This window comes from Panthera leo, chromosome A3 (genome assembly GCF_018350215.1).
Source record: "Panthera leo isolate Ple1 chromosome A3, P.leo_Ple1_pat1.1, whole genome shotgun sequence".
NCBI lineage: Eukaryota > Metazoa > Chordata > Mammalia > Carnivora > Felidae > Panthera > Panthera leo.
The window spans coordinates 54192826-54212784 of NC_056681.1; the positions used below are offsets into that span (position 1 = coordinate 54192826).

At 47.8% G+C, this 19959-nt stretch overlaps 1 protein-coding gene across 2 annotated transcripts in view; it reads left to right on the top strand.

Annotated features, from left to right (window-relative positions):
• Positions 1-248: 248 nt before the first annotated feature.
• The window catches only part of UXS1 (UDP-glucuronate decarboxylase 1), a 95280-nt gene continuing 75569 nt past the window's right edge, over positions 249-19959 (top strand). For both annotated transcript variants that reach the window (XM_042931850.1, XM_042931851.1), the window contains exon 1: positions 249-446. In XM_042931850.1, the coding sequence (XP_042787784.1) occupies positions 353-446 (94 nt within the window). In that variant the 5' untranslated portion in view covers positions 249-352. The remainder of the gene's footprint in view (positions 447-19959) is intronic.

Genomic DNA, 19959 nt, shown 5'->3' on the forward strand with positions numbered 1-19959 from the left:
ACGCGCATGCGCCGCGCCCGCCCCGCCTTCGGTTCGCGGCCACATTCTTCGAAAACTGAGCAGAGGCGCAATTGCGCCTGCGGGCAGAGCAGGCGGAGGGGCTGCGTGTTGGGAGGGCGAGGGAGGAGGCGGGGCGAGGGCGGAGTGGCGCATGCGCGGTGGCCCCGCCAGCAGGAAACCCGGCACGCGGGGGCGGGACCGCGCGGGCCGGAGGCAGGAGGCGGGGCTCTCCCCGGCCGCCGCCGCTGCTGCTGCCGCCGCTGCCGCCGCAGCCGCCGTCCCCGCCGCCGCGCATTGTGCAGCAGGCGGGCCCCCGCGCGGCAAGGGCCCTGGACCGGCGCGGCTCCCGGGTATGGTGAGCAAGGCGCTGTTGCGCCTCGTGTCTGCCGTCAACCGCAGGAGGATGAAGCTGCTGTTGGGCATCGCGCTGCTCGCCTACGTAGCCTGTGAGTTCGCGCCCGCGGCCGGCGGGGAGCCCCATTCATTCCCGGACGCCGCGGCAGCGGGGCCGGGGGTCGGGGGGCTGTGGGCAGGGTGGCCCTGCTGCCCGGTCTCCCGCCGCGTACCGGGCGGGACCTACGCTCCCTGCTTTCACTCCTTTTCGGGGGCTGCGAGGACCCGTTTCCCCTTCTCCGCTCTTGCGGCAAAGCAGCTGGCCAACTTGGGCGCAAACCCTCGAGCGCTTAGGCCCCGGCGCCGAGACCTGGCAGTCCGGCGGAGGGTCCTTGCCCCGGAGCTCTGGGACTGCCGGGCCCGGCACGGCTGAGGCGCCAGCCGAGGCCCCAGCCCGGTGTCCCAGTACCCCCGCCCCGACGCGTGGGACTCCCGTCCACGTCGTCCCGACAGCCGGCGAGGGTCCGGCAGGCGATTCCCGAGCATGCCGCGCGGGGACACCCTGGGGACAGTCGTGGCCGCGCCGCCGTGTTGGTTAAGTAGGATAAAAATACTGTTGCCGTTGGCAGAGCCCCCGCTCCGACTGTTTGCTCCGCAGGAAAATTACTCAGCATTTAACTATTGGGGAGCCAAGTGTTGCTGATCCCCGCCGGCCCTCGGCCGCGCCCATATGACCGGGCGCGCAGGGTCCCCGGGGCGCGGCGGATCGGCCCAGTGGGGAGGCGCAGCTCCCGGAGACCCGGGGCGGTGCTTTGCTATGTAAGGTCCTCGTGTCTATCCTGACTCCCGACCTCTGCCTGAGACAGGGCAGGAGGGGCACTTCGCAGGCAGGTGGTGGACCCTGTGTTTTCTAAGAGGCAGAACCCCCCCCCCCCCGCCCTTTTATGTTAAGATCTTTTCGATGAGCATGTATTATAATTGTTGCTATTAATACTTTACCAAAGACCACAGTTGGACTAGAAATAGCTTACAGTGTAAGCTCCCTTTGAATCCTAGTCACCACACAGACATGCTCTTAAATGAAACAACCTGCTAACTGGTTGAATTACCAAGATCTGGTTCCCGAGATGAGAGGGGACTTGGGAAAGTGACTTCAGTTGAGCTCTAGGAGGACATGTGTTATAAGACCCAGATTGTCCAGCACAGCCCAGCTGTTCCAGGAGGTGGAGCAGAGAAACCTCAAGCAGGGCTTTTGGATCCTAGGCAGAGTTTCATGCCGGGTTGGGTGTTAGATGGGAGTAGTTTGAAAGGGAGAAAGAGCTCTTAAGTGAATGTGGTCAATCTTGAGCAAGAAAGCTGAGACCCAGGGGAAAGATCACTTAAAATTGCATAATTATTGTTATGAAATAATAATAGCACCTAAATTTGCTGAGTGTTTACATATGTGTGCAGGCATGAGTCTCATTGGCTTATTTAATTAGCTCAACAATCTTGGGAAATACTATGGTCATTCCCATTTTAGAGGTGGGAAAATTTAGACCAAGAGGAATTAGGAACATTTATGGATGATTATACAGATGACAAGCTATAGAGAGCCAAGTTTTGAACCTAGAAAGGCCAGGGAGCTGGGGGTAGAACCCAGGTCTGCAGACGGTTCATTGTTGATCTAGGTTGGACAGAGGTGTTTAGAATTAAATTTTTTTTGATGTTTTATTTTTGAGAGAGAGAGAGAGACAGAATGTGAGTGGGGGAGGGGCAGAGAGAGAGAAGGAGACACAGAATCTGAAGCAGGCTCCAGGCTCTGAGCTGGAGCTGTCAGCATAGAGCCCCATGCAGGGCTTGACCTCATGAACCATTAGATCATGACCTGAGCTGAAGTCAGACGCTCAACCAACTGAGGCACCCAGGTGCTCCATCGTGATTAGAATTAATAAAGGGAGATTTAGGGAGCCCTGGGAAGTTTTTCAGCATTCATTCAACCAGGAAATCCTGCCAAGTCTTTTCCCTTGGCTGTTACTGTGCATGGTGCTGGGGGACACTGAGGAAGTGCCATCTTGGTGCCTAGAGCAGTGGTTCTCAAACTGGGGAGTATATCAGAATCACCTGGAGGGTTTTCAAAACACAGATTTTTGCCTCCCACCTCAGGGTTTTGATTGAGTAGGTCTGGGTTGTGTATTTCTAATAGCGTCACCTGGGAAGTTGTTGCTATGGTCAGGGGACCACTGGTCTAGAAGGTAAGGTGGCCAAGAATGAGATAACCACCTCGATGAGGGCTGAATTACAAACTGGTATAAAGGAAAGGAATGCATGAAAGATCATGCATGGGACTCCTGAATTAGGGTGATCAGGGACATTTGTTTCCGTGAGAATTGAGGCTTGAGCTGAGAATTGAATGATGTGTGGAATAGGGAGGCTTAGGGGGGAATGTGTTCCAGGAGGACCAGCATGTGCAGAGGTCCTGTGGCAGCCAAGGGCTGTAGGAATGCAAAGAAAGATAGTGTTTTTGGAGCATGAAAATGGTACAGTGATGAAGCTGACCAGACAGGGGCCAAGAGCTGGCCGGCTTGGGAGAGGCCTGGTGCCAGCTTATAAAATCTGATTTTAGTTATGAGGGGCTCAAGAACAGGGTGGAGCAGTGTTACTAATGAGCAGGGATGGTACATCTGAGACACTGCCGGAAAAACGTTACGGGGCTCCTGATAGGTGGTGTCCAAGGATACTGAGAATGTAAGTCAGCAGGGAGTCTTACCGACAATCTTGCCCTCCCTGTTAAGAGTGAAATCTCTTTGAAAAAACTGTCCATACTCCCACTTAACACAGCCTCACAGCTAGCCAATTCCCTTTCTGGAAGTGCACTGTCTGCTCCTCTCTCAAGTTCTGCCAGTCTTTCTCATTGCACTTGGATCTTTCTCAAAGGGCTGTTTTTTTTGCCTACTTGGGCCGGAGTCTCCCTTCGTGCATCTGAACTCTTCTGGACCATGCCTAGGGGAGTCAGCCCATGACACCTTGCACTGCACTAAAGGTCTTTCCCATGCGTGTGTTTTCTTCTCAGTAAAATTCCCAGTCCTTGAGAACAGGGTTTCTATCTTCAGTGTTTCAGCCCATGGAGTACTGAAGAGCTCAGAGGTCTGATTGAAAATCTTGCCAACCTACTAGGTAGGTAGCTCCCCAGGTAGAGGCTCAACTGGAATTACCTTTAGTGTTTCTTTAACATGCACATAGTTTGAAAAGTCAAATAGAGTCTTCAGGGTTTGTTAGGCAAAACAGAGTCCCTGCCACTATTTTCCCCTGCTGGGAGGCAAGCACTTCCCTTAGCTGATTGTTTTTGGTGTTTATCTTTGTGCCATAGAATCATATGCTCGTTGATTTTTCATTTGTAGGTATTACCTAGTGACTTTATTCTTTGCAAGATGATTGATTATTTTCTTACCTCCCTGCTTCCCCTGTGTTCACCATCCCCCATGTAGATGTGGTGTAATTTTGAGATCAGCATTTAGTGTATATGTGTATGACTAAATGCTATTCTTCTTGTTAGTGAGCTGTGTTGTGCATGACTTTTGTTTTCGCTGGAGTTAATAAATGGCTTTTTCTTTTTCTTTCTTTTTTTTCCCCCCCTCTCTGTCTACTATTTCTGATTCAATTCCACATGTTTTGTCAGTTGCCCTAAGATGTTCAGAAGCATCAGGACCTCTTGATGGGGCACCTTCCTGAAGAATGGCCCCCACAGCCTTCAGCCCTGCTCTGCCCATTACAGATGTCTTATTCCCTGACTTCCTCTTGCTTATTTTGCACTTACTTCACTTGAATGTGCATTGGAGGAGTTTGAGACATGTGATAAATGTCTTGTCTTCACGTTTAATTGGTAGATTGATGATGTAGAATTCTAGACGAAGATTCCTTCAGAACTCTTCAGGGATTATTGCATTACTTTCTGGCTTCTACCGTAGACCAGTTGTGTCAGGTCAGTGCCTTTTGTGGGGCTTGTGTTTTCTTTCTGGAAGGTGTCAGGATCTTCTTTTTGCTCACAAGGGTCATTGTAGACCACACGTTTCCAGCTCTCTGCTGCCTGGCCTTTCCTCTCTCCCAGAGCTTGGTGGCCTCATGCAGTCAGCATGCCCAGGAGCCGAGGGGGGTGCCCTGCTTCAGTTCTGGGCCCAGCGATTAGTTGTAAACATGTTTCCTCCCCTCTGGGTTGATAACTGACATCATTCAAGGTGATGGTGCTCAGTGAAGAGCCTACCCCACCCCCCTACCCCCACCCCTTCCTTAGAGTGACACAAACTTGAATAATACATCTTCGTTTTTAAGCCTCATAGGGTCTGGGCTCGCTCATTGCTGCAGCTCAGCAGAGCCTGCCCTGACGCACCTGTCCCCTGATGTGGGAGGTGCACATAGCACCTGTGCCCCATGCACTGGGTCCTCTGGGTCCTTGCAACCCAAGAAACTCTTACTTTTCAGTTCTGGGATTTTCTTAAATTATTCTTTGTTTCACCTCCTCATTCTCTGTTTTCTCTCTCTGAATCTTATTACGCTGATGTAGTATTACCTGCTCTAGTCCTTTTATTTCCTGTTTTCTCCCTTTAAAAAAAAATTTTTTTTAAGTTTACTTATTTTGAGAGAGAGAGAGAGTACAAGTGGAGGAGGGGCAGAGAGAGAGGGAGAGAGAGAATCCCAAGCAGGCTCTGCATTGACAGTGCAGAGCCTGATGCAGGGCTCCAACTCATGAACTGTGAGATCATGACTGAAACCAAGAGTCGGATACTTAACCAACTGAGCCACCCAGGTGGCCTGTCCACTCTTTAAAAGTTTTGCTCGGGGCGCCTGGGTGGCTCAGTCGGTTGAGCGTCCGACTTCGGCTCAGGTCACGATCTCGCGGTCCGTGAGTTCGAGCTCCGCGTCGGGCTCTGGGCTGATGGCTCAGAGCCTGGAGCCTGCTTCCGATTCTGTGTCTCCCTCTCTCTCTCTGCCCCTCCCCCGTTCATGCTCTGTCTCTCTCTGTCCCAAAAATAAATAAACGTTTAAAAAAAAAATTTTGTTAAAAGTTTTGCTCTACTTTCTAGACACTTCTGCTTTATATATTTAAAAAAATTTTTTTTTAATATTTATTTTTGAGAGAGCGAGCATGAGTGGGGGAAGGGCAGAGAGAGGGAGACACAGGATCCGAAGCAGACTTCAGGCTCCGAGCTGTCAGCACAGACACAGGGCTCGAACTCACTGACCATGAGATCATGACCTGAGCCACGGTTGGTTGCTTAACCGACTGAGCCACCCAGGTGCCCCTACTTTACATTTTAAAGCTTCTAATGATTTTTTAAAAAAATTATTTTTGCTATCATTTTTCATTAATATGAGTTCTTTTTTCCTCTGGATTAAAAAAAAAAACAGAAACAAACAAAAGCAGTGGCCTTTATTTCATGGCTGTATTCTTTTCATGGTAGTTTTGTTTATTTTTCATTCTCACTAAAGAATCTCTTCCCTCCTGGTCCCTTCCCACTTTTCTTCTTGGAGGCTTTCGTTGGCCTTCTGGTGGCCCTAGGTTGTCCACTCCTATTTGAGAGAGTGCTGTAGGTCTGTCCTCTGAGCCCTGGTGCCCAGGCTCTGCCAGCTGTCTGCTGGACGAGGAGGCCTGGCTGCCCGCATCCTGGAGCCCCCGTGGGGACAGGACTTCAGGTCTGAGCGGTACCGTGATCATCGTCCCAGGTGGACCTGGGGCTCCCCAGTCTGAGACCCCCTTCCAGAGAATGGACTGCCCATCTGCTGCCGGGCGGGGAGTACAGCTGCCAGTCATGCTGCTGTTTGCACACATTTGAAAGCCAGAACCCTTGTCTCGGTGGACTTGTCACCCCATTTCCAGAGGCACAAGGCAAGACCATTCCTGACTCTGCCGGGTGCGGCTGGGCCTCCCCACTGTCTGTCCCAGGTGTTCTCTTGACTTTGCCTCATCCTCCTCTTGCCTTCTAGCTGCATTGTGTTCCCCTTTTCCCACCCCCACCCCCCAGGCCCAGACCTTAAACAAGAATGAAAAAGAAGTCTCCTTTCTGCTATAGTGATTTCAGGAGCCGTTACTTTCACCCTCAGCTCTTGAAAGCTAGAGTTGTGATACCCTGTCATCCTCATGTAAGTTTTGGCATATCAGGGATCTTGTGGTAATGACGCTGCAGCCATGGCACCCTTCAGTCCTGTCGCTTGCACCCCACTGAAGAGAAACGCTACGAAATGAAACACTGAAAACCATATAAAAGCGCGGTTTATGTGTGTTTGCTTTGCATTTGTGGAAACAGACTGCAAACTTGTCTGATTCGGGCTTTCGTTAGAACAGCTTTGCCCTTAATCTGATCAGCCCCGCGTGACTAGGGACCGTCCCTCGAATTCACTCGGTAAACATCCACCGGCCTGCTGCCAGGGAGATAGCATCCTGATGCCAGCTGCCTCCAGGGAGGAAAGGGGGGGAAAGACAAAGCAAATAGTACAGGTGCTTGTTCCAGACTTACCTGAGCATGAGGATCAGCCAGCGCTTGTGAAGTGCAGGTTCCCAGGATCCTTGAGACCCTGGGAATCCATTCCTTGGGGGTTGGGAGGGGCACCTCAAAGTTGTTTTGAGCCCTCAGCATTTTAGTTTAATAATTTACACACCTGTTTTCTCTTATTCCTAATGAAAGACTAATTCAGCAAACAGGCAAATACTCTTCTGCCTAGATTTACCAGCTGTTCTTTGTTTCCACATTTGTTCTTTTTCTCTGTTTTAACGTGTACATCTTTGTGTTGAAATATTTGAAAGTTACCCCACCTTTAAATACTTTCACGTAGATCCCCTAGAACTAAAGGCATCTTCTGTATAATGTCACCACCATTACACACTCTAAAAATTAACATAAATAATACTGTCTAGTGGACAGTCCATGTTTGAGTTTCCCCCAGTTGTACCATCAATGTCTTTGATAGCCTTTAAAAAAAAAATCTTAATGTTTATTCATTTTTGATGGGGGGAGGCAGAGAGAGAGGGAGACACAGAATCGGAAGCAGACTCCAGGCTCTGAGCTGTCAACACAGAGCCTGACGCGGGGCTCAAACCCACAAACCATGAGATCATGACCTGAGCTGAAGCTGGATGCTTAACAGACTGAGCCACCCAGGTGCTCCCCACCCTCCCCCACCTTTTTTTTTTTAAACTCTAGGATCAGTTAAGGTTTATATGTTGCATTTGGCTGTTAGGTCTCTAATTTTTTTTTTTTTTAATTTTTTTTTTTTTTTTTTAATAACATGTACCTTTAAAAAAAAGCCAGTTGTCCTGTAAAACATCTCACATTCTGCGATGTGATTTGTCTGATTGCTTCCTTATAATTAAAGTCAGCTGAACATTTTTATAATAGTGCTTGATGATTTGCCTTCCATCAGGGTTGCCCCACTGTTGATGACACGTTTGATGCCTGGAAGGGTTGGCCATCGCCGCACTTCATATTAAAGGTGCAAGGTGCCTTTTCTTGGTAGAAAGTCCCAGAGGTGGTTCTCAGAGACGGAGTGGCTTCTCGTCCAGCGAGTGCATTCAGTGCCCATTGGCAGTCCTCGCCTAGATCACTTTTCACACTGGGAAATCCAAAATGCTGCTTTTCTTGAGTTTATTTTTATTTTACTTTTTAATGTTTATTTTTGAGAGAGAGAGAGAGAGAGAGAGAGAGAGAGAGAGAGAGAAGAGCGCGCGCAAGCGGGGGAGGGGCAGAGAAAGAAACACACACAGAATCTGAAGCAGGCTCCAGGCTCCGAGCAGGAGCCCGATGCGAGGCTCGACGCAGGTCAGGTCAGGTTAGATCTGACCTGAGCCAGAGTCGGATGCTTAACTGACTGAGCCACCCAGGCGCCCCTGCTTTTCTTGAGTTTATTAACTTGCATTCTTCTGAAAAGAACTTGCCTCCCTCTATCTTCTCTCACTTTCTGTAGTAATTTCCTGTGCCTGTTGTAATGTTGCCACAAACAAGGTGGTTTTCAAACGAGAAATTTATTCTCTTACCGTTCAGAGGCCAGACGTCTGAAATCGAGGTGCTGACAAGGCTCCTCTCCCTCCGAAGTCTCCATTGAGGCTCCAGATGTTTTGGCGTGTGGATGCATCCCTCCCATCTTCCTCTGTGGGTGGTCACGTTGCCGCCTCTTGCTGTCACATCTCCCCTGGGTCCCCTATGAGGACACATGGTGCTGGATTTAGGGCCCAACTGAATAATCTAGGGTCATCTTTTGGTCTCAAGATACTTAATTACACCTGCAAAGCATCTTTTTCCAAGTAAGGTCATAGTCAAGGTTCTAGGGATTAGAATGTGGACATATTTTGGGGGGGTCACCAATCAATTCACCCCTCCTGTTTAAAAAAAAAAAAAAACCACTGTGGACTCAGAGTCTTTGAGCACTACCTTGATCTCCAGATGTTCTGGGCTCATCTTTCCCTGCTCCAGTCCTGGAATTAGCCATTTCTCCAAGGCTCCCTGCTTTCTCTCACTGGAGAATATTGTTTAGGAATCAGAGCCTGGGCCCTGGTTGTGCACATTGCCATTGAGGTGTCCTTGCTCCCAGGGCTTGTAGGGAACAGAGCCGGGAAGCATGCACACTTTATCTTCCTTACCTTCCCCCATTCCATATTGCTGTCTCCTTTTTCCCACTGTGAAAATCTCATTTCTAGCATCAGTAAAAAAGTCATCAGCTCTCTACCACCATACAGACAGAACAGTTTCAGAATTGCTATGTCAGTACCACTACCAGTAACAAACTTGGCGAAATTCAGGATTTCTTTGGAGTTCTTTTTGTCCTCAGAATATGTCCTACTGAGGATGTGCAGTTAGAGTATTGTGTTCAGAAGCTACTTGTGATAATTTTTTTTTAAATGCTGAAACAAGTTAGGGTCATGCTTTGGTTTGCGACCAACTTCTTTTTACTAAAGTATTTCAGCCATGTACATGGTTCTGAGTCGAACTACATGAAACATTGGATTTGGGGGCAATCTCGAGCCATCCGCACACTTCTGGTTTGTTTTACGCATCTTATTACAAACGTCAGCATTTAGTCCAGGTGTATGTATGCCCCTGCTATCCGTTTTTACTGAGCGGGTAGCATCCTGTGTAGACTGTTTGCCTCCCTTTCCTGGAGAGCGAGGGCTCTGTGTGGGTGCACACAGCCGCCCCCTGTGCTGTTGTGCAGCTGCATAGTACTCCTGTGTGCACGCACCAGTCTCCTATGGAAGGCGTTTATTTCCAAAATGCTGCTGTTGCAAATACTGCTGCAGTGAATAGACATGTGCGCATGCTGTCACCAGGGGTTGTGAGCAGCCGTCTCCTCTCAGCCTCCCCAGCCGAGGCTGCTGGCAAACGTTTGACTTGTCACCAGCCTGAAAATGGCATCTCCTTGTTTTAATTTGCATTTCTTTTATTGTGTCATGAAGCTGCTTTTGAAATGTTTAAGGACTATTTATATATATATATATATATATATATATATATATATATATATACACATTTCTGAGAACTGTTTATGGGTTTGCTCATTTTTCTATTGAGTTGTTGGTTCTCTTTTGCGCTTATTTATTTATGTAGGTTTCACACCCAACATGGGGCTTGAACTCATGACCCTGAGATCAAGAGTCTCATCCTCCCCTGACTGAGCCAGCCAGGCATCCTTCTTTTCCACTGATCTCTCAATATCTCTCTCTATATATGTTAACTGTCCTCTGTGAAGTGAATGGCGACTATTTTCTCACGCCTGGTGTGGTAGGGAGGAAAGTATATTTGGTCTTTGTCTCCTATTCTTGGCACAAAGCTCCTAAAACCCTTGGGATTTCCTGAGCGATGGGAGTGTCTTTTGTTATTCATGAGAGCCTCTCTTTGATCACACGTGAGTTGATGCCAATGAGGTGACTTAGGGTGGGTCCCTAGGTAGCCATGGTGGGCCAGTCATGAGAAGGACCGGCCATGTGCTTAGAGGGTTGGCACTCCGGCCCCACCCAGCGTCCTCCAGGAAGAGAATGGGGTGCTGGAGATAGAGCGCTACAAAAACTTGAACAGTGGGATTTGTTGAACTCCCCGGTTGTTGAATGCAAGGAGGTACTTACGGAAGGCTGTGGGAGCTCCAGTCCCGTCACCCTGCTTTGCCGTGTACATCTCTTTCACTTGGCTGTTTCTGGGTTGTATCCTTTATAATGAACCAGTGCATGTAAGTAAACTGTTTTCCTGAATTCTGGGAGCCATTCTAGCAAATGATCAAACCCAGGTATGGGGTCATAGGAGCCCTTGCTTTATAGCCACTTCATCAGAATAGGGACTTGTGATTGCCATCTGAAGTGGGGGGAGTCTTGTGGGATTGAGACCCTAACTGGGGTCTGTCCTAATTCTAGATTGTTAGTGTCAGAATGAATTGGAATTGTTGGACACCCATACAGTTAGTGTCCAGAGAGTTGGAGAATAGGTTGTTAGTGTGGAGGAAAAAAAAATCCACACATTTGGTGTCAGAGGTGTTCTGACGGCAGAAACAGATTGGACCTGGGAATCTTTGTTTCCAACAGTTCTATTTTCCCCACATTGTTCTTAAGAAACTGGTCAAGGTATTCCTTGAGAGAAATGAGACCAGGGACTATGAAGGAATGGAGATGCCCTCAAGGCCCAGGGGTTGCTACTTAGAGGAGGGATAAGATTTGGACGGTAGGGTTGAGGCAAAGACGCCAGCATGACCATGGCATTGGAGGAGATAGGGTGCAAGGAGCAGGAGTCCTTCAGGCCCTTAAAGGCAGCATTTGAAGTCTGTCCCCAGCATAATCTTTATTCAGTGAGACGAATTAACATTTGATCAAAATTCATACGGCGCAAGAAGAGATTTTGGTGAACATACCCTGAATTTTCAAGCATTAGGGCAGGGTCACGTGGAATCAGTTTTGCGTTTGGGGGCAGCCTGCCTAGCCGGGATGTCGCAGTCTGCTGTGTGCATCCCGGACCTTGTGTAGATGTGCTGGTGGGTTGTAGGCCTGCTGTGTGGTACTGCTGTGTAAGCCAGGAAACCCAGAGCATGGTTGTGATGTGGAAGAGCTTTCACGAATGGATGTTTAACAGGCAGGGCCTGTTACCAGATTCTCCATGTGCCTTGCATCCACATTAATGCCTGCTTCACTTTTTCCCCCCTTGCTGTATGTTCTACAGATGTCTTGGGTCTTAGGAGTTCCTGAAAGATCCATGTGGGAGGAGTGATTCCTCCCACAGAGAAGGGTAGTTTCACTTGCTCTTGTTAGGCTCCATAGTTTGGCTTGGAGACAGTCACCTAACCCTGTTGTTCCATTTTTACGCACTTATAAAATTGGAATACTATGTTTTCTTACTACCTTGCAGGCAGTAGTACTTTTTAATGTTTATTTATTTTTGAGAGAGACAGAGACAAAGCTTGAGCGGGGGAGGGGCAGAGAGAGAGGGAGGCACAGAATCCAAAGCAGGCTCCAGGCTCGGAGCTGTCAGCACAAAGCCCGACGCGGGGCTCGAACTCACGAGTTGCGAGATCATGACCTGAGCAGAAGTCTGATGCTCAACCGATCGAGCCACCCAGGTAGTAGTACTTTTTAAAAAACATTATGAGGAATTGAAAGAATTTCTTTAAAGAGATGATAGCTTCAGTTGATGAGCCACCTGGGAGAAAAGATGTTTCCAGGTGTAGGTGTGAGAAAGTGACCTGTGGGGAGGGACTGTCCTTGCTCAGGAAGGGCAGTGACAGCGGGCAAGTGGGTGCTCCCCAGACGGTGGACCGAGGAACCCCTTTGAAGAGCAAGGGTGAACATCAAGTTAATCCATCAGTTTCTTTGAGTTTCTGGTTAAGCTTTCTATGTTTCTAACCAAAATAAGTTACGTGCTGTAAAGTATCAGTAGCAAACGCTTGGACTGCTTTATCGTAGTCTTTTTCAGAAAGGGTCTGAACGTCTTGGAAAGTGAAAACAATTTTGTTAGGGTGGTGAGACCTTGGAATTTTATTGTTAGTATCTTTGAACATTTTTATAGTCTTTCTGAAAACAGACATGCTGTTTCTAATTTAGAATTCTGTTGACATATGTAATGTAAGTGATCTGAGTTTCGTTTATTTATTTTGAAAGATGTGAGCAGACAGCCATGTTATACCAGCAACAGAAGACTGAGGGTTAGGATGGCTCCATTGGAGTCAAATGAAAGAATCCCATTAATCTGACGTGACAATCCTTGGGAAATGGTTACTAGCTGTGAATGATAAGGGCCACGAACAGTGGTTCTCCACATAAGGATCTTAGGTCTTGTTCTTCCTTTTAGTTTTTTTGTTTTGTTTTGTTTTTGGATAGAATCTTATTCTAATTCCTTGATCTCTTTATTCCCAGTGCATCTTAATTATTTAAAAGACGTAATTCCTGTCCCAGGCTCTCAAAGTAATGAACCTCCCCCCCCACCCGCCCCACTTCCTGCTCCCACCCCTGGTGCACATGCTGTAATGCAGTATGAGGAGTGGCCTGCTTTGATAACGCTACTGTCTGGCAGGGAGGCGGGGATAATCTCCCCATTTTATAGATGGGGAAAATGAGACATAGGGTGATTATATGACCTGCCCTGGCACTTAGCCTGATACTCCATCATGGTGTAGAGGGACCTGAAGGAACCCCATTTCTTAGCTTCAGTGTAGACTTTCACAGACACTTGTGCTGAAACAATGTTTTACTCTGAAGCAGCCCCAGTGGGGTGCCTACAAGGCGGAGGGGCCAGGAGGTTTTGTAGAGGACCCTACTCCTGGGCATTGGTCCTTGCTGGTGGGTGATCGGCTGGCTTCTGGTCCTCCGTTTGGCCCTGCAGTGGGAGCACCCCCTCTTCTTTGCGACTGTAACCTGGCTGATGAGCATTGTGGGTCCAGGTGGCTGCTGGGCAGCTGGTCTGCGTTGAAACCCATGCAGCTTAGGTGGTTGGAAGGCCTGTTCCTCTGTCCCAGCAGCAGCGTCCTGTCCAGGACACGGTGCTGAGTTTGTAGGGCCCGCAGCCCTTCTGAGCCAGAGTGGCGGGTCTTGTACCTGCATCTGCCTGGCTCACCTACCCTGTCCCCCACCACTGAGCGCCGGGACCTTCCTGAGGCCTCTAAGGCACCTGCCCACTTCACGCCTTGTGCTCCAACACCCTTTCCCCTCGTCTGCCTATCCATTCTTCCCCTCCCCCCTTCCACACTCCCACCTCCCCTTTCTCACACACCCACCTCACCTACAGTCGCTGCTACTCCCTGCACTGCCCACTCCCTTCTGCTTCCTCTCTCCCTCTCCCTCTCCCCCTTCCTCATTCCCCACCTGTCCCCTCACCCCTTCTCCCACCCTCCTCCCCAGTCGCCCACCCAGTCTGTCCTGTCCTACTCATGTCTCTTTCTCTCTCTCCCAGCTCTCACCCCCAGCCCCACACAGACACCCCCGTCACACTCACCCCCACATCTGGCTTCTCCCATATACCTCTTCCCTCATGTTAGTCAGGGGCTTTCCTCATGTTCTCCAGGGCTGTGCTATTCCTGACTAACGCCATGGGTAGAAGGCTGGCATTTTCCAGGCCTGTTCGGGTGACCTACGGACACAGCCATTCCATGGGCTTCTGTCCCTGTGGATGGCCACCTACCAGTGGGGAATCATTGCATTGGTCATGGGCGTGGCACACGTGGCTGTGGTCTAGATGACTCCAGTGGGCACTGTGGTCTGAAATGTCCCTCCTGAGTCCCTCCCGCACCTTCTTTCCTTCTCCACCTCTTCAAATACAAAATGAAAAGGCCAACTTAAAACCATCCTCAAGGGGCGTCAGGGTGGCTCGGTCACTTAGGCGTCAGACGCTTGGTCTCTGCTCAGGTTGTGATCTCACGGTTTGTGAGATCGAGCCCCAGAGCCCCGAGTTGGTCTCTGTGCTGACAGCGTGAGGCCGCTTGGGATTCTCTGCCCCTGCCCTCTGCCCCCAACCTAAATAAATAAACAAATAAGAGTAGATAATTCGTAAATAGGAAAATAATGTACTTTACTCAGTGTGGAAAAACAGAATGAAGTACAATGATAAAATCAGTCTTTCAAATTTTGGGATAGTAAAATGTCTTCCCACATACAGGTAGTGATGTCTCTTCATTTTCAATGAGATCTTTCTTTTTGGCCCTCAGTGAAGTTTTATAATTTTTTTCATGTAGGTTTTATTTTTGTGGAATTTATGTCTATCAAGTTTCTCTTTAGTATTTTACATAAATATCCAGTAGCACACATATTATTGACAGCAACTTTAAAAAAAAAAAAAATGTTTATTTATTTTGAGAGAGAGCACACATGAGCCAGGAAGGAGCAGAGAGAGAGAGAGAGAGAGAGAGAGAGAGAGAATCCCAAGCAGGCTCCGTGCTATCAGCACAGAGTCCAACATGGGGCTTGAACCCACAAACTGTGAGATCTTGACCTGAGCCGAAACTGAGTCAAATGCTTAACTGACTGAGCTACCCAGGTGCCCCGACATAGCAACGTTTTTTGTTTTTTTTTTTTTAATGTTTATTTATTTTTGAGAGAGAGAGAGACAGAGCACTAGTGGGGGAGGGGCAGAGAGGGAGGGAGACACAGAATTTGAAGCAGGCTCCAGGCTCTAAGCTGTCAGCACAGAGCCCCATGCGGGGCTCGAACTCACAAACTGTGAGATCATGACCTTGAGCCAAAGTCGGATGCTTAACCTACTGAGCCACCCAGGCACCCCTCGACACAGCAGCTTTTAACAGCAAGCTGCAGAATTTCCCCCAAAGTTGTATTCCATTTTTAAAAAGTTTCTCCTTCATGCTTTGTACTGATCCTTACATATACACATTTTCTTTTTCCATCTTGTTCTTAATCATAGTGTTCTACTTTCTAAAAACGGTTACTACACCTTTATGTGTTCTGTCATAGTTTCACATTCTGGGTTTGGCCACATGAAGGCTCCTTCCTCCATTTGGAAGTTGTGGTGAAGAGTCTGAACTGTCCTTTCCTTCCTACCTACTTAAAAAAAACAAAACAAAAACCAAAACAAAAAAAAAACCCAACCTTTTCTTCCGGCTTTCTTTGCCTTCGGCAATCTAAAAATAGATCCAACCAAGCTTACTATCAGACCTAATCAGTGATGCTCATTGGAAGTTAGTTGAAAAGGAAGTCGAGCTGTTGCTTGTTAGTTTTCAGCAGATTCATCATCTACTTGGGCAGCAAATGTTTTTTGAGTGGCCTGCTCTGTGCTAGGGTCTGGAAATGGAGGCTTTCTATGGACTTCTGTTCCCACTGGGTAGTAATTGATCAGAGGGCAAGAACTCTGGGTCAGTTTCAGGGTGAATCCTGAGAAGTGAGGTCTGCGATTGTGATTTAGGCTTTGTGATCTGCTACAGCGATGGTAAAGGCATGCTCTCCTCTCTCCTGCCCATAGCACTGATGCTGGGCTGGACTGGGAAGGATTCACCCTTTGTTGCTCTCCTTTTTCTTTAGTTAATCTGTTTCTTCTTTTTGTCAGAAAACTAAAGAGATGCCCTTATTTGGTAGCCTTAGGCAAAGATTGAAGAATCCAAGTGCATGTTTGCTTTCTGGGGTGGTCTGGCATTTTTCTATCTTATTCGTACCTGTGTCTCCAGATTTTATGTTACTGTCTTGTGCAGATTAAGCGGTTTTTGAATGTTTACTTAATTGAATATAATACCATGCAGTAGAACCTTGAGAATATGTTTGAGTGGAACGAGTTTACAAATTTTTTGCCTCCTTTCCTGAAGAGGCAGTAGTGGTTTTCTCAGGTGAAGATTTGGGAACAGAATGTATTTTAATTCCAGCTGCGAGAAACACATAGTTGTTACAAGTATCATGGTAAATACCATGTTATCTTTCTGTTGATAGGTTGTTGCCTCTGAGTACCCAGCTGAATTGAACCTGGAAGAAAGAAAGGTTTTCAGTGGTTAAGGGTTACTTACATTTGGATAGTAAGGTGCAGAGGGCATTGATATGTGTCTTTGGGGGTCTATTTTTAATTCATAATTTTAACATCCTAACAGTATGGAAGCACTTGGAAGATCCTCTCCCTGCTCCTCCCCCTTCTAGCTAACCCAGTTTTCCCTTCCTGTCTGTTACTTGTTGACAATTTAGATGTATGTATGAATCACCCAGATAGTTTCCTGTGCATTATGTGTTCATAAAATATATTTAGGTGTTTTTGAAATGTAAATGTTTTTATACTATGGATTTTCTGTGATTTGCTTTTGTATTTAATATATGGAAAAAATCTTTTAACACAGATTTCATTCAAAAATCTAAATGGTTGCTTAGATCTCAGTGATAGATGTATGTATCATAGGCTGTCCTCATTTAAAGGAAGGTTTTGCATGGCTGAAGTTTTCAATGGGAGAGTTCTTTCCTTTCAAACTCTTGTTCTTACAGCTTTCTTGAATAAGAGTGACACCTGTTACAGATAACTCAATATTTGGAATTTTAAAGCTTTATTTTTTTTAATGTTTTTATTTTTGAGAGAGAGAGAGAAAGAGACACAGTGCTAGTGAGGGATGGGCAGAGAGGGAGGGAGACACAGAATCTGAAACAGGTTCCAGGCCAGAGCCCAACACAGCGCTCGAACTCACAAAGTGTGAGATCATGACCTAAGCCGAAGTTGGACGCTCAACCGCCTGAGCCACCCAGGCGCCCCTTAAAGCTTTACTTTAAAAACTGTCTTGGGTTTTCAAGGTCAGTGTGTGGAAGTTCGATTGTAATTTTCATTCTGCTACATTGTTTATGTGAGTGATAGGATGGACAGGACAGGGGCCTTGACCTCAGTGACCTTGGTGAGGAGGTAGAGACACAAGCAGGTATAAAGCTCTGCAGTGGTACCAAGAAAGGGTCAGAGAGGGCATCTGAGGGATGGTAAGGCCCACATAGGGCTTAGAAAGATGACAGAAGAGAGTCACCTGACCCAGAGAAGTGGAGGGTTGGGAGGGCCTCTGTGAAAAGGGGAAGAACAGGGCCAGGATTTGAAGTCAGCGCAAGCACAGTGCACTCAGACATCAGGGTTCAGTGTTACTGTGCCGGGGGAGAGCGTGAAGGGGCAGTGAGTAAAGCTGGAGGGGGCTGCAGAAGGGTCCCTCGGGTGTCCTGCCCAGGAGGACAGGCAGAGAGAACCCAGGGATTGGCTTGCATTTGGTGAGGGCACTCCTCCTGGGCATGGGGGAACCAAAGGGAGGGAGCAATAACCCCTTTGGGGAGAAAGTCAAATGCTGTGATTATGTCAGGACTTGGCTGTGCAGTGAATGTAACACAGAGGCTCTGTCCCTAAGTGTGCTGGGTCAAGCTCATAGCGACCCATTCCTAAACAAACTTTATCTTAACAACTTGGTTTCTATCAGAGACGTCAGACCATCTATAAGGCACTGATTATTTCCTAAGTGGGAAGTGGAAATATGATGTAAGAATCCCTAAGACATTCGGTGGGGTAGGAAGCCTAGGGAGGTTTGAGTATGTTCGGAACCATGCTGGCCTATTCATGACAGGTGGAGGAGTGGAGGCCAGGATACTGGGGATGAGCCGTGCATCCTGCGTGGCTGGCATTAGGGTGGGGGAGGGTGTGCCCTGTGGAACCCTCCTTCACATGGCGGGGGGCAGTGAAAAGAAATTCTGGAACTTTTCTAAAGTATGTTTGTTTACTTTGAGAGAGAGATCAGGGGTGGGGCAGAGAGAAAGAATCTCAAGCAGGCTCTACTCTAGTCGCATGGAGCTTAACGTGGGGCTCAAACTCACGAATGTCAAGATCATGACCTGAGCTGAAATCAGTAATTGGGCACTTAACTGACGGAGCCACCCAGGCGCCCCAACTCTGTTGTCCTCTTAACAAAACATGGGGTGTCTGAGAATGTGAACATGGGAGAAGATCAAAGGGAGGCCGTTTCCTGCAGAGGTGCTCAGATTGTAGGGCAACTGGCATCACTTAGAGCCCTTGTTAAAACCCAGTGGCTGTGCCCCACCCCACAGTTTCTGATCTGAAGCCCTCAGTGGGCCTTAGGCATTTCAGACAAGTCCCCACATGATGCTCCTGCCACTGCTCGGGGACACACTTCGTGTAGCTCTGTTCTAAACAACCATTTGTCCTGCGCACCTATGGAGAGTCCCCATGGAAGAGAGTTTCTCTCATCCGGGCTTTAAATTTTTTTTTTTCTTTTTTTACATTTATTTTATTTTTGAGAGACAGAGAGACCGAGCACAAGTGGGGCAGGGGCAGAGAGAGAGGGAGACACAGAATCTGAAGCAGGCTCTGGGCTCTGAGCTGACAGCACACAGCCCAACATGGGGCTGGAACCCGTGAACTGCGAGATCGTGACCTGAGCTGAAGTCAGACAGATGGAGGCTTAACTGATTGAGCCACCAAGGTGCCCCTTATCCGGGCTTTTAAAACAGAATAGTAGTTTCTTGAGATGATAATTGAATTAATCGTTTTGGATTTCAAGTTTTTCTCACCAGTTTGGGAGAATTTAATAGGTCACCCTGTGCTTTGCAGGCTGTGATGCTGCCCTACCTGGAAGGGACAGAAGGAACTCAATGTCCTCTCCAGACCAAAAAAACATATTTCACACTTTCTTCTTGCAAGATGTAGAAATTAATAGAAAAGTATAGAAACGTATTCTGTGAATACACTTGTGGGTAGTTCTAAACATGTATATAGTTTTAAAAGGCAAAAAATATTGGTTCTACTAAGTTTCTGTTCTCACTTAATATCGACATTTTTAACATGTAAATACTCTTTGGAGGACCAGATGTCCTGTGTAAAGCCCATGCTTTCTTGCCTTTTTAACCACTTTGTAAAAAAAAGGAACTTCTTGGGACAAAATTTTTTCCCATGGGAATGTTGGTATGCTTTTATTAGGTAAGCCTGTGAGGAGGTCAGAATCATTTCAAATGTTTTACAGCTCAAGTTCGGGACCTGCCAGCCTCGAATGCAGGGAACACAGGGCAGGCTCTAGAAGGTGCTCTCCCTGCAGCCTGGCCTCCGGGAGGGCCCAGAAGAGAGCTAGTGTCGCAGGGAGGTCCGATAAGCAGGTGCTTTCCGTGAGGACTGTGAAGCCTGCCAGTTACTGGGGTCTGCTCGGCCACCCCAAGTATCCTTTTCCTGTGGGGCAGTTTTCATCCTGTGTAACTGCTTAGGACAGTGACAGACCTGGCTGGCTGCCCAGCATCCAGGCTTTGGAGCTAGACTCCTTCAGGTCAGGCAGAAAGCAAGGATCCCCATTCAGTGGCTTCTTGTTTGAAGAATTAAAAACAGAAGAAGATCTCCTAATTTGAACCTTCCAATCCATTTAAACACTTTTAATACTTTTCTTATTACGAGAGTAATGCATGAAAGAAAAAGTAATGTGTATTCTTGTTTGAAAAGCTTCAAAGGTTACCCAAGGGGAGTCAGATATTTGCTGTCTCCTGGTACTAGGATTGTTGAGGCTCATGGCTGGGAGCAAGGATGCATCTTTCCTCAGCACATTTAAAGTTTTGTTCAGGCGGAGGCAGGCAGCCTGGGTGGTTGGGGAGGGAGGGATTCCCCACGACTGTAGCCCTGACCCGGGGTTTTACCAAGGCGACGAGTCTGTGCAAAGCTGTGCTTGGACGCGATGAAGGGTACACATGCACTTGGT